General features: G+C 49.0%; 1 protein-coding gene across 12 annotated transcripts in view; it reads left to right on the top strand.

The window, feature by feature from the left end:
* The window catches only part of FGFR2 (fibroblast growth factor receptor 2), a 97,425-nt gene that overhangs the window by 35,662 nt on the left and 47,467 nt on the right, over positions 1–14,296 (top strand). For all 12 annotated transcript variants that reach the window (XM_053668415.1, XM_053668414.1, XM_053668412.1 and 9 more), the window contains 2 exons: positions 836–1,005; positions 12,516–12,639. In XM_053668415.1, the coding sequence (XP_053524390.1) occupies positions 836–1,005; positions 12,516–12,639 (294 nt within the window). The remainder of the gene's footprint in view (positions 1–835; positions 1,006–12,515; positions 12,640–14,296) is intronic.

The following is a 14,296-nucleotide window of genomic DNA, read 5'->3' as shown; positions in this document are numbered from 1 at the left end:
TCGCGGGCATGAGGAATTTACGGCGGTATCGCTGGTAGATTCTGTGGCTCTCGTGTAGACAAACTGTCCTTCGTTTGACAAATTAAAAAACTTCTCTCCTTTCTCCAGTTTAAAAATCACTCATACCTGTGCCTTTGGGGCTGTTTAGAGGGTAGGACTTTACATTTTATCTGCAGCCGCCTATAAATTCTATCTGCTTAGACATGGTGGTAGAATTATGGCATTCATCACCGCCATTGGAGAGGATAAACACCTTTTTGCATATAGAAAGTTAAAATATATTTGGTTAGTGGCTATCACAAAAACCGCCGGGCAAGGGATGGTGCCTTTGAGAACTCAGTCTGACCAGGCTGGTGTTGCGCTGTGGACACACCTTGAAAGTGCGGCTTGGACAGATACTTTGACGTGGGTTTTGGGCAGAGCTTGTTTTGACGAGTGTGTATACGTGATCATTTCCTAGGTGTGGCCATCTAAAATGTTCCATGTGGGGAGGACTCAGCTGTTGTATGTGTTGCCACGGTGTCTATAAAGTAGCCCTTTAAAACATGATTCAACCCACATTTAAATTCTGGCCGTAAGAACAAGGAGAGAAGGTACCTTGGTTGTTACTCCCCCTCCCCACATTAATAAACTTAAATGAGAAAGCAGTCCACGTCCGGGGTGTCCAGTTGCATCAGAGGTCAGAAAAATTTTTCTGATGTAAATCTTAACCCCAGGTTTTGAAAATGGCAGCTCGTTCGCACACAGAATAAAATGATCGCACGTATGAGGAGCTGAGCACTGGGGACCGAAAGTCTCTGCCCCAACAACACTGTAACGTTGTTTTCCAAAACAGGAGCGCCGTATTGGACCAACACGGATAAGATGGAGAAGCGACTTCATGCCGTGCCCGCGGCCAACACGGTCAAGTTTCGCTGTCCAGCTGGGGGAAATCCAACACCGACTATGAGGTGGCTGAAAAACGGGAAGGACTTTAAGCAGGAGCATCGCATTGGAGGTTATAAGGTAGAGTTACGCTTTCAAGACCGTCTTTGTCTCACCCGTTTTATGTATCCATCTTGTAAGTTTCCAGAAGTTGGCCAGGAACGAGGAGGAGCTAAACACAACCTGGTGATGATCATCCTTGGTCATTTCCATGTTTGCTACTTTTAAACATGGGCTTAGCCTGGGCTTGCGGGTAATTCTCAAGTACAATCCCCATCTGCATTGTTCTTTATATGAGGCGTGCTTAAGAACAGAGGGGTCGAGAGTTGAGAGTCTGTTTTCTATATGCTTTATAGTCTATAAAACTAAAACCGCAGCAGAATTTGAGGAGCGTAAGTACGGTTGCTGCGTTCGGGCAGGATTGTATGAGCAACGGAGGGACCTGGATTGGCGGCTGGAGACTGAAACATTACGTATGAAGAGAGCGTGCCACAGAGACGACAGAGGCAGTGTCTCTTCCCTGTCTTCCGTCCTCAGGGATTCTCAACAGCCCATTACCGACCGTGGTGAAATGTAGTCCTACCACTCACTCACTGACAGGTGGAAGTGGACGGCCAGCTTCTGGCGATGCCTGTGGGTGCCGTTCAGGCCTCAGTTCGCCCATTCAGCAAATGCTGATTGAGCACCCACTGTGGCAGGCACCGTCCTAGGCTCCGGGTCGAGCACAGGTCCAGCTCGGAGGGACTCCCTGTCCACAGGGAAGGCAGACAAAAAAGCTCATGGTCAGGGCACTGATGGGGGTGGAGTCAGAGATGCGTGATGCCCTGTGGACGTGCAGGGAGAGGTGACGTCGGTTCTTCGGGACACCCAGAGAAAGGGAAGGATTCTGGGCTGAGGCTGGAGGAAGGGTGTCTCAGATGGAGAGATGCGGAATTGCCAAATTATTTAGTATACAGAGGGAGAACTTGAAGAATTTGTCCCGAGCCAGTGTGGCTGGGTGGGGTGGGCGTTGTCCTGCAAAGCTAAAGGTCACTGTTTTGATACCCAGTCGGGGCACATGTGTGGGTTGCAGGTTCTGTCCCTGGTTGGGGCATGGAAGAGAGGCAACCAGTTGATGTTTTTGTCTCACATCGATGTTTCTCTCCCTCTCTTCCCCTATCTTTAAAAAGAAAAAAAAAAAGAAATTTATTACATGAAGAAGACTTCAGGAACCTTATTATGAAATTCTCTGGTGCATTTGGAGCATGAATGCACGTATTCGTTACCTACTGCTGGGTAACAAATTACCCCAAGATGTCGTGGCTTTAAACAGCCGTGTTTATTATCTCACGCTTCTGCCATCAGGGATCCAGGGGCGTCTTACTGGACCTTTGCATCAAGGTCCCTCATGGACTGGAATCAAGGTTTCAGGGCAGGCTGGGTTCTCCTCTGGGGTGGGGGGGGTCTGCTTCCAGACTCACCCATGTGGTTGCTGTTGGGACCAGTCTCCCTTGCAGGTTGTTGGGTGCAGGAACCCTCAGGTCCTCACTGTCCGTGGGCTGGAAGCTGCTCCCAGGCCCTTGCCACAGGGCCTCCCTGTGGCAGCTTCCTGAGGGTGAGCAGACAGGGAGGGCCAGGGAGAGAGCGTGCAGAACACAGCAGCGCCAGCCTTCCGGGGTCTAGGCATGGGAGCGCCTCCCGCCACTTTGCTGTTTGCTGTTCTGAAGCAAGTCCCTAGGCAAGGAAATGTCCCCAGGGTATGACTTTCAGGAGCCACGGGAATCCCAAGGAGTCATCAGAGAAACCTGCCCAGTGGGTACAATAGAGGATGCTTCGGCTCAGACCACAGGCCCTGCAGAACCAGACGGGAGAGAGTTCTGCGTGGCAGTGAGAGACCCGGAAGGGTTTTCTTGGGGCTCCTCTCACCTGCGTTTAGCTCAGACAACACCACCTTCCACGGCACCTACGCCCCTGCCCACCACAGCTGTGGTTAAAAGGGCTCCTCTCCACCTCGAGTGCCCTGCAGCCCTCTCCCAAAATACCACACATGGTTACTCTCCTTTAAAGAATTATTCTCTTCTGCAAACACTTTGGCTTTTGTTTTAGCATTGAAAACTCACCATCTAGAAGCCAGCACCCAGGAGTTGATAGGGAAAGCCCAAGAGCAAATTTCTAAGAGCATGTGTCGGGGAGTTTCTGCGTGGCACCTGCTGGAACGCGGGAGGTCAGTGCTCTGACTCTGGGGAGGGGGACACACCCAGGTACCTGCCACGACTCCTGCCGTGAGGAAGGAGCAGGAGGGTGATTTGTCTCCTTGTTCTGAGTTCAGCCCTTAGACCAGGTGCAATGAGATTGGAAGGCTGGCTCCTTTTTTTTTTTTCCCCTGGAAGAAAGAACAGACAAAGATTTCATTAGGTGATGCTGGCTGTGAAGGAAGTTATACTGTTAGACGTCGCAGCTTCTGGGCTTGTTCGAACCACCAGATGCTCTTTGACAGCAATGGAGGCATCCCCCATGATTTATTAGTAAATATGTCTTCAGTAGAAGAATGACGGTCAAAATCCTGGAGGTCAACAATTTCCTCCCTTGGAAATATGTACCAAGGGCTGACGAGCCTCCAGAAACTCCCGGGCTCAAACAGGACCACCCTCCTGATTACGGGGAAGGAGCTTTTTGCAGATCTGAGTCAGTGATTGGGAAGATGCGGGGAGACCTCGGGTGCCTGATGAGAACAGGCTGCTTGATTTTTAACAGGTGCAGGCAGTTCAGGTTTAATTGCTGATGATAACATTCTGCTGAACGAAGGGCGCCCATGTTCTAAAAGTAAAATGAGGAGCCGTCTGCAGATACCTTTAGCCCGTCTTTGTGGAGGCACAGATGACGAAAGCGTTCTTGTTGCCGCCTGTTGGAGCCATTTTTGGAGTTGACAGAAAGGTGGAATTTGAGTGCATGGGAACGAACGTCATGGAGCCCAGAGGCCTCTGGGACTTGACAGGACAGAGATCTCTCATCTCCTGGGAGTATGCAGTCCCCTGAGGTTTAAACAGCACTAACAGTCTGTCAGACCCACCCCAGACCCCCAGTTCGTGAGGTCATAAGAGGTCAGAGAGACCGACACCCACCCACAGGCGCAGGCCTGGGCCTGGCTCCCAGGGCCCCTTCCTCTGGGCGTGTGCTGAGCAGAGGCAGGGGCGTGACCTCCGATGTGCAGTTTCCCCTCGGATGTTTCTGTATTAGCTACATAAACTTTTTCTCCTACCTGAACTTTTAAAGAACCGTGCTTCTGTACATTTGACCTGAGCAGGGCGCATGTTTTGGACAGTTTATAGTTTCTGTTGCTCAGCACTGCCCCCAAAGCCAAGAGACCGAGTTGCCGTGCAAGGGCCTGATGTCTCAGTGCCCCTCACCTGTGACTGCCGTCCTTTGCCACCGTAGTTAATGAAGGAACAAGGTGTCAAGTTTTCCAAGATGTATTTTTCCAGAAAGCCAGACCTGAGAGTTTCTGCAAACAAGTGGGTGTTATTTCTGTGATATTTTTTTCTCTTAGTGCATCTCATCCCATAAACCATAGCGGTGTTCTGGCAGCCCAGCTGCCTGCCTCGTTCTTTCTACCTGTTTATGCATCGGGCGCCTTGGCTTTCATCCATCGCCTTTCGGCTTGTTTTGAAATGGTACGCATACATGGCCAATGAAGGCAGAAGGGATCAGGAAAAAAAACGCGCACGCAAAAACATCAGAGAGAATTGTGGAATGGGATGGAAAGCTCATTTTATTTAATTAAAATGACCGATAGAGCTATTTGGGATTCTGCAGTTTAGTCCTACTCATCAAAGAACTCATGCTGCGTGGTGCTTAGGTGATTAAGAGTCAAATTATTGTTTTTCTTAGCATGTGGGCACAGGCTGGTTGGATGTTATTCATTTATGTAGCACGATAAAGCTCGACTCAAGGCAGAACTGCATCTCCCTAATCATACCAGTGCCTGAGCCCCATAGGGTGCCTGGCTACTTGCTTAAGTGACTGTGTTTCAGGTCACCTGTCCTTAAAATGAGTAGATTGGCTTGATCATCTTGAACCTCTGATTCCTTCCAGCTCTCAGACTGATTTAGTATTGAGTTGCCCAAAAAGTCTATTTAGTTTTTTTTCCATAAAATAAAAGACACTTTTCGTTTCCACCAAGAACTTTGTTGATTTGGATATTTTGACTATGTCGGCTATTTCCTGCTATTGGTTTCCAGTGGATAGAGGTCAGGGGTGCTGCTAAACATCTTCCAAAGCAAAACACAGCCACGCAGCAAAGAGTTACTTGGTCGAAATGACAATAGTACCCAGAAAGTTTGCAGACCACTTTTGACACATTCAGTCAGTCACAGCACCTTTGCTATACACGGCACAAATCTTTTTTTGCATTTCAGTTGCATTTTTACCTTTCTTGGAATAATAAAGCACAATGCTCCAAAAATATTGCGCATCTTCTTCCATCTTTGATATTAAAATGGCTGCCTCCCCCAAGTCACCAATTTTGATATGCCACCAGTTTTTTTAAATGCATGCTAATAAGAACAGCTGTCACAATACAGTCTAACAAAATTGTTTTGAATGAAATTAAAGACAGCTAGCTCTACTAGAGCCATAGTGTGGAAAAAAACTAATTTTTTGGCCAACCCAACATCATAACCGTAATGCAACATTAACCACTTTTCATCCTAAACAACAGCACAGATTCTTTTAAAATAAAGAAGTTACCTTTATAGTTAGATAGTTCATGGGACTCTGAACAGTTATTACAGTTTAATGCAGAGAAGCAGGGAGATGATGGAGATACTTAATAGACCGCCTCAATTCCCAGCTCCTCCTCAGCCTATGATTTAGGCACAGAAGGGAAGAGTATTTTCAGAAACCGTCTTTCATGCCATTACTCAGGGCAGAAGAGCCAAGAGCGATCCCGGGACAAATCCCTCTGTGGAACTGGTGCTGGAGCCCGTGGCTTTGGGCGCCTTGGGGGTTCCCACCGAGCCCCTCAGCAGAGCGGGGCGCCCGTGTGTACAGACTGTTACTTTCCAGGTATATTGCAGATCTGAGAAAAGAAAACTTAAAAGAAAACTACTTTCTTATAATCACAACTGAACTGGTTGCTTTGGCGAGTAGGTTAATTAGATTTACATTGTCTAGGTTACTTAAATACCATTTTAAAGACCTAAAAAAAGATTTCATTTTTAGACAGAAGGGAGGGGAGGGAGAAAGGGAGAGAAACATCAGTGTGTGGTTGCCTCTTGCACACCCCGCACCAGGACCTGGCCTGCAGCACAGGTATGTGCCCTAACTGAGAATTGAACTACTGACCCTTTGGGTTGCAGGCTGGTGCTCAATCCACTGAGCTATATCAGCCAGGGCTCATCTTAAAGAAAGACTTCTGATTAAGTGTTAATGCTTAACCCCAAAGTCTGCCTATTTGGAAATATCACTGTTAATGTACTTGTCGATATTTCGATATTTTATTCAGCTTTTTCCCAGCCAAGCCCTTTCAGCCTTGATCCCAGATCGAGAGGTCTGTGATGCGGAAGCCAGCGTGGATTGACTGTCCTGCCTGGGTCTGGACTGTGTCACCTGCCTCCACTGCTCCGTGCACACAGTCCCTGGCACAGCCCAGAGATGTGGGCACTGTCATTTTGCCCCTTTTAATAGATGAGGCTTGTCACCCAGCTCCCAGCTGCGGGAACTGCTCTGTGGGCTCAGGCAGTTCTGCACCGAGTTCCAGCTCTTACTAAATAGCTCTCTTCACATGCGGGTCCACGTGTTAGGAGATCAGTTATGATAAATGAGAGGCGTTTCCCAAGAGTGTGTTGCTATCAGATGGGCCAAGGTGGACTGTTGCGAGCACACTCGGGGCTATTTTAATTATAGTAAAATATACATAACATAAAATTTCTCATTTATTTTTCAAACTTTTCCACCTCTCCAAACAGAACCTCTGTAGCCAGTAAACCATAATTTCCCATTCCTCCTCCCCCTCCACTCCAGGCCCCAGAAACCCTTCATTTACTTTCTATCTGTGCTCTAGGTCTCTCCCCGGTGGGAGCATAGGGTGTTTGTCCTTTCGTATCCACCTTATTTCACTTAAGATGCTCAAGGTTCAGCCAGGCCGTTGCGTGAATCAGTGCCCCATTCCATTTCAGGGCTCAGTACTATTCTGTCCTATGGGGGGACCACGTTCTGTGTAACCGGTTCATCTGTCTGTCGATGGACACTTAGGTTGTTTGTCCCTTCTGCCCACTGCGCATGATGCAGCCGTGGACATCAGTGCCCACACATCCGTTTGAGTCCTTGTTTTCAGCTCCTTTGGGTCTGCACCTGGGAGTGGACGCCCAGTGTGCGTTCTGCCCCCAGGGCACCTTTCTGAGCGTCTGCTAGGAGCCGACAGCTAACAGAACAGTCTTGCATCTTGCTGCTCACTTCCCGCATCCTCTGGAGCGATCCATGGATTGTGAGCTGAGTGGAAGGAAGAGTCTCTCCCACTGCCTGGACAGAGCCCGCCCCACCCTGTCCTGTGGACACCTCCTGAAAAGCAAACCTCTTGGCGGTTAAGCATTAAACAGGTGTTGGCTCCCTCCCCATCCGCGAGGTGATAAGCGGCCGTCAGGGCCACGGCCCTGGACACGTGTAAGTGCAGTTCGTGTGCATACGTCCAAGGAGGGATGGCTGGGAATCCCCAGGCACCTGCTGGCCCCTGGGGTCTGGCCCGGAAGAAGGTGGTTTTATGTGTCGTGATGACAGTTGGTCTCTGTCGTGTTGTGGTCCATGGGGCGCCTCGAGGAAGGCCACGGTGAAAGGCCTCGCTGCCTCTCTGGGCCCTGGCACCTGTGGAGGGAGGCCTTGGCAGTGCTCGTTAGCACATGGACACAGCGTTCTTCGGCTTGGCACGGAGGGAAACTTCCCTTCCAGCTTCTGGTTATTTGGCTGGTTATCGAACACCTGGGTATTTGGAAATGTCTGGACTTTTTTTTTTTTTTTTTTGCGGTGTGGAAACCAAACTTTGACCTTTCACCTGGGTGTTTTGGTGTCATCGTACAAATGAAGTCCACATTCCCAGTTGTCACCTGAAGGTAGCTGGGGGTTAAACAGGCACCTTGGAAGGTGTAGGTGACACAAGAATTCAAAAAAAACCCCGTCTGGGCCACCTTTTGTCTTTGCGGAGCTGGGTGTGGAATGTTTGAGGAATCCGGTTTTCGTGTTACCAGTCAGGGAGTCTAGGCCGTTTGCTGTGATCTGCTTGGTTTCGGCATTGAAATGTTGTCTTAAAAAGCCTTCAGTGAGTGTAGCTTCGAGGCCTCCTGCTGTCATTCTGTTCCTTGGCCGATGCAAACAGGGAGGAGTTCCACGCAGACCGGCCGTGGGCAGCGGTGGGAAGGGCTCTGCGTGTGTCGGGTGGCGCAGGGCCTGTCTCGCGGGCTCTCGTGTTTATCCCGGGACGGCGCACTCTGTGTAGGAGCTGCTGCCGAAGGGAGGCCCGGGGAGCTGTGGGTCGCTGTGTGTGTGTGTGTGTGTGTGTGTGTGTGTGGTTTTGGTTGGAATTTGAAGTTGAAAATGAGAAAAAAGGAAACACAATCCTACGACTTAATTATATGAAGTATGTTAATACATTTTCTTTCTGCTTTGAGCTGTGCTTGTGCAGACACGTTTGTAGATTTAGGCCCGCACACACCCCAGCGCTGTGTCTGTGTGTGTGCATACTGTTTTGTTTTGTGGTTTTTTTTTTACAAACGGGATCATGAATATACATATTTATATACAGCCCACTTATTTCCCCGTTTATCCATAACCACTGCTGTCTTGCCAGGTGGGAACATGAGCCTACCTCGTTTTTTAATGGCCGCATGCTCTTCTGTCGGAATGAGCTGCACACTAGTCCGCAGGGGATGAGCGAGGCATTTTAACGACTCCTCGGGCGGGTGCCTGGTTTTACTGCCCCACCCAGTGCCTGCAGCAACAGTCTCGTCCATGCGCCTTGAAGTCATCTTGCCGTTTTCTCGACAGGGTAGGTAGGTGTCTAGGGGTAGAACGAACTGGGTCAAAAAAAAATATGTGTGTTGCTAATTTTAATCGGCCCTGCCAAGTTATTTCAGAGGCAGGCCCCTCTCCCTTTACGGCCCCCGTGCTCTGTCCCAGTCTCCATCCCGCTACCCTCACCAAGTCCTCAATGGCGCTGATCGTTCTAATTTTTGCTAATCAGCTGGTGAATAACAGGGGCTCATTATTGGTTTAATTTGCATTTCCTTGATGCTAATGAGGTTCCCTGTCTTTTCACACATTTGTTGGGTAACGTGTTCCTCTTCTGTGAAAGCAAAGCTGGTGTATGTGCATTTGACCCAATGGGCAGAAAAAACTAAGCGGCTGGAAAGCTGAGGAATTCAGAAAAACACATTGAAGAGGATCTTTGTGTTTTTGCTGCAAGGGTGGTTTCTTTAGGGTTACACTGAAATGACACCAGAATCTTTGTGCCTTTGCTCTCTGCCTTTATGGAGTGACTTTTGGTAGTCTTCACTTCTCCTTGAGCCACCACTGTTAAGGGTAGGATGTCCCCTCCTTGTGGATGGCCTCTGAGGCCACCCATTTGGAAGGTGCCACAGCTCATACAGTTGGGGGTTGGCAGTTATGTCGAGGCAGCTGCTGGAGCAGCGGTGGAAGAAAATAAATATTAACAGTCCCGTGTGGGGCAATATTGATTGAGTACTAAGGTCTCTGGAAGGGCAGGAACACCTCGTTTGGTAAATATGTTTCTCGTTGAGAAAGAATTTTATAAATGTTCGCTTATTGGGGCTTGCGGTGCATCTGCAGGAAGTAAACATTCGGGAGCACCAGCCGTTGCAGAGGCTCTTACGTGGAAAGCCGTAGCCCCAGGGGAGAGGCTGGACGGCCCCTGGGCCCTGGGTTAAAAATGGCAGTGGTATTGCCAGGCCCCGAGTGCCAAGATTTAATGTCCTGGGCAGAGGCGGACGATGCCACCCCTGTCAGTTGAGGTTCAGCTCCATTTGGAATGCTCCATGTGCCAACTCTGGATCCAGGCGCAAGAAAGACATCGGCTGTTTGGATGGGGTCCAGAAACAGGCACTAGCCCTGATTAAGGGCTTATGGGCATGACATTTGAGTAAGGGCTCAAAGAACTGAATATTTACAGCTGGGCTAAAGGCTGGATTATGGGGCTCGGTGATGCTGGGGCCTGTGGTTTCACCCCTGAGTTGCCCGTCCCTGTGACTGGTCCCTCAGAGGCCAGGGGAGTCCTATTCCTGATGCCCCTGAGAGCCTGGGGAGAAGAAAGGTCTCGCTGTGGCCCACTCCCCTGGAGGTGGGGGCTAGCACTGTCTCCGCCGCTCTGAGCTCACAGCTCCAGGCAGCGCCCAGGGGCCAGGATTTAGAGTCTTAATTGCCCGGGAACACTTAGCACCCATATCTGCTCCTTGAGAACAGCCCTTGGATACTTTCTACACAGAAGGTGCTGATTCTTCCTGAGAGGAGATGCCTCTTGTTTAGGTTCTGCCAAAAGCCTATGGCCCAGCCAGGAACAGAAAGTGGGTCTTCTCCAACGCAGAGCAGATCTGTTGCCTTCAGATTCATTTCACTGCCAGACACTTCACCTGTGGCAGTGAGGAGGTGTGTCTGCCATCAGCTCCCTGGTGTTGCACTCCGGAGCAACCTCCATGGTTGTCCAGGGGCCTTGGTGACGGGCGGCAGCCGACGCGTAGTGACTGACGGGCTGCTCAGAACTCTGTCTAAATTCATTGCTTGTGCTCTTCTTAAGAAGAGTCCGGCCTCCCTCTGCCCAGGATCCTTCCTGAGACTATCGATGATGAGCAATGATATTATTATTATTATTATTTTAATCCTCACCTGAGGATATGTTTTATCAATTTTAGAGAGAGAGAAACATCAGTTGGTCCCTCCTGTACGTGCCTGGATTGGGGATTGAACCTGCAGCTTCTTGGTGTGCGGGATGATGCTCCAACCCACGGAGTCACCTGGCCAGAGCAGTGGTCTTATTGTTATTATTTTTTATGTTTAATATTTTGTTTTATCATCCTGGTATTGCATTTTATTTTTTTAACTTATTTATTGATTTGAGAGAGAAAAGAAAGAAGAGGGAGGGGAAGAGAGAGAGATAAAGAAATATCAGTTTGTTGTTCCACTGAGTTACGCATTCAGTTGGTTGATTATTCTTGAACGTGCCCTGACCAGGGGTTGAACCTGCAACCCTGACGTATCGGGATGGTACTGTCACTGACTGAGCCACCCGGCCAGGGTGGTCTTGGTTTTGAACCCCACTCTGCAGTAGCAGCTTGCGTGGAGCTGATGCCTGGCGTGAAGAGGGCTGCACTCTGGCTGCCCCTGCAGTCTCTCACCTCGGCTGATCCTGCTTTCCAAGTGGACAGCTGCTTCTGTGCCGGAGCCCTCACGGGACGGCTTTGTTCTCCAGTTGAGTTCCTTGAATCACTCGTGTGCTTGTGAAGGCTCTGCTGGTATTATCGGTTTTTATACATGATGAGGGCAGAAAGCGCTTGCAGTGTTTGGGGAATCATTCAGAAGGTCAGTTGGAATTCCTGAACCAATAGTTAAAATTAGCAGGCCCTGGCTTTTTTTTCCCCCCCTTTCCATTTCTCCAGAGTGTCTTGTCCAGAATACCTTTAAAGAATGATTTGGAATCAGAGAGAATCCCAGAAGATGAAATCTGCATTTGGTCCTCATAAGGAAAAATCATGCTTGCTTGAACATCTGAGTCAATTAAAAATATTTTAAAAGCAAGATGGGGCAGCCTCAGAGCCCCCCGTCTGTTTGTGCGTTGACAGAATTGTGGGTAGGAATCATAGTACCTTATTTTCACGTGTGCTGCTTATCTCTGAAACGTCTCAAGGAGTTTATAAACAGACGGATAGACAACTTAAGTTTCCTAAGGATTCATTGCTCCCATATTTGGAATTCTGAGTATATTTCTCAGGAATATGTAGCATCTCTTCAGCTAACTCCAGAGATGAGAGCTGAAACTCCTTGAGACTTCCAGATAGCATCTGGGGCCATGGTGGGGGAAAAGGAGAGGCTTTCCATCTAGAAGACGGTTCTAGAAACAATGACAGCACTTCCGTGTGGGCTCCTTGGGAGAATGGAATCAGCCGAGGTGGGAAGGGGTCCTCCGAGCAGGACCTGGGTACAGAAAGTGCTCCCTAGCGTTGGCCCCACAAGGTTCCTTGGTGCCATGGGGCTGAGTGGGTGAGCAGCGTGGTAGCTCACCTTCCCGGGGCTCTGCTCCTGTGCGGTGCTCAGTTCCTGGCCCCTCAGCTCCTCCGGAAGGAACCCTCCAACCTGTGACCCTCAGAGTCTCACTGCACCCCCTCTCGGGTATCTGAATGTGTCCGAGTCCGCTTGCTCGCCACTCACCGCGATGGCGATTGCTGTTTCTGCTTGACACCGTTCTGAGCGCTCACTACAAGGAAAGTTTCTAATTCAGGGGAGGGTCTTCTCTTTACCTTCCACGTCTCCCCCAGCTCTTCAAATCAAGAAAGCAAAGTACCTGGTGTTCTGTGCTGAGCTTGTTCAATGACCACCTCTCTATTGGCCTTTTTTAGGTACGAAACCAGCATTGGAGCCTCATTATGGAGAGTGTGGTCCCATCCGACAAAGGAAATTACACCTGTGTGGTGGAGAATGACTACGGGTCCATCAATCACACCTACCACCTCGATGTTGTTGGTGAGTCTGCTCCCTGCAGAGTGGCAGCTGTTCGTCAGCCTGCTGTGCTCGACTCATTTGGTTTAAGGAGAGTCGGTTGGTTTTCCTTCCTTCTGAATACAAGCTGTCATTTGAGAAGGATGCTTCTGTCATTTCACAATGTTCTGTTTCCTGATAAGCCAGGTTGTGTGTGTTTTGCGTGATCCTCTTGGCTCCCAAGGGTCATGTATAAAACGGACATGGTTTGAAACCTGCTGACATTCTGGAAGCTGAGATTGCTCTGAACAATGTTAATGTGTGCAGGGAGAGGGCACGGCTACGCTATCGGAGGGCTTGTTTTTAAAAGAGAGGCAACATTGGGTAAAGCAGGGCAACTGTGTGATGCTGGCTGGAGAGAAAAGATAAACCAACCAATTAGGATGACTGAGCTTATAGCTGGCTGGAGGGGCTCTTCCGTTCCACCAGGACGGAGTCATCAGGCACTGCAAGTTCAATGTCTGTCCATAGCAGCTGTTTCTTCTGTGCAAAGGGAACTCTGTATACGGGCTTATAAATACCTTTTTATCAACGTGCTTTTAAAATTAAATATCTTAAGACCATATAACCCATATCCTGGGAACTCAGATTTCTTCCTGCCTTGCCTGTTACAATGGGTTTTGTCATAAGCGATTAAGGAAGGGTGTGTCTCTGTCCTGTATGAAGATGGGCAACATACGAAACTAGGCGGAGGACCTGTCTCAATGTTGCGGGGATGCTGGGCTGAGATCTTTTCGTTTGTTTGTTTTCGGTAGAAGCCATTTTTTTCCTCTGTCTTGTCCTCTGCCCTGACTGTCAATCTCATCACCTGGCCTGGAGTCCTTGCTGTAGGCCACCCAGTCAGATTGTCCTATTTCCATGCGCTGGTTGCTAACTCCTGCTGAGGTCTCAACCCAGAGGTCACCTTGCCTCATTTTGCCAAAGGGATTTTCCCTTGGCGATTCTGCAGGGCTGTGCCCACGCCCATTGTGGGTCTAAATACAAGGCCGTCCTCCGTCAGCAGGCCACAGGCTCTGTGCAGGGAGACACCTCAAGATACTTGCATTGCCCGAAGAGCCATTAAAAAACTTCCCGAAAGCCTGCTTCACCAGAGTACATAGACGTGGTTAATTGAAGTTTCAGGTATACTGAAAATGAAACAAAAGCATTCTGATTTCCTATCAAGTCCAGGTAAATTGAAGCCATAAGAAACTCTGCCTTAGTATGGAATTTTCTCAGAAAAATAAAAATGCGCCTGACCGGAGAATGAACAACAGGTAAAAGGCATCGAAGAAAAAGCGCTACAGGTGGCAAAAAAAAAAAACAAAAAAAGGAGAGGGAGTGGGAGGGGAGGGGGGGGAAGAGGAAAGAGGATTAGAAAAGGAAGAGAGGGGGGGGGGGGGGGGGGGGGGGGGGGGGGAAAAAAGTAAAACAAAAAAAAAAAAAAAAAGAAACTCTGCCTTAGGAAGCATAATGTGCTCTTTCGTTCCATTGGTATGTAAGCATTCAGTGAAAAAAGTATTTGTAACATTTCATTTTGGTTACGGAGACAACTTTTGTATAACAGAGGTCCTGTGGATATCCATAAAAGACAGAGGTGTTGAGGGTGTGCTTTTCCGGGGGAAGCACTCTGCACAGAGATCCAACAGATCACACCCAGAGA

This window comes from Artibeus jamaicensis, unplaced genomic scaffold, assembly GCF_021234435.1.
Source record: "Artibeus jamaicensis isolate MK-2021 breed Jamaican fruit bat unplaced genomic scaffold, CSHL_Jam_final contig_490, whole genome shotgun sequence".
NCBI classification, from domain to species: domain Eukaryota; kingdom Metazoa; phylum Chordata; class Mammalia; order Chiroptera; family Phyllostomidae; genus Artibeus; species Artibeus jamaicensis.
Note: the sequence above shows the minus strand (reverse complement) of the source record. Positions and strands in the feature narration are given on the sequence as shown.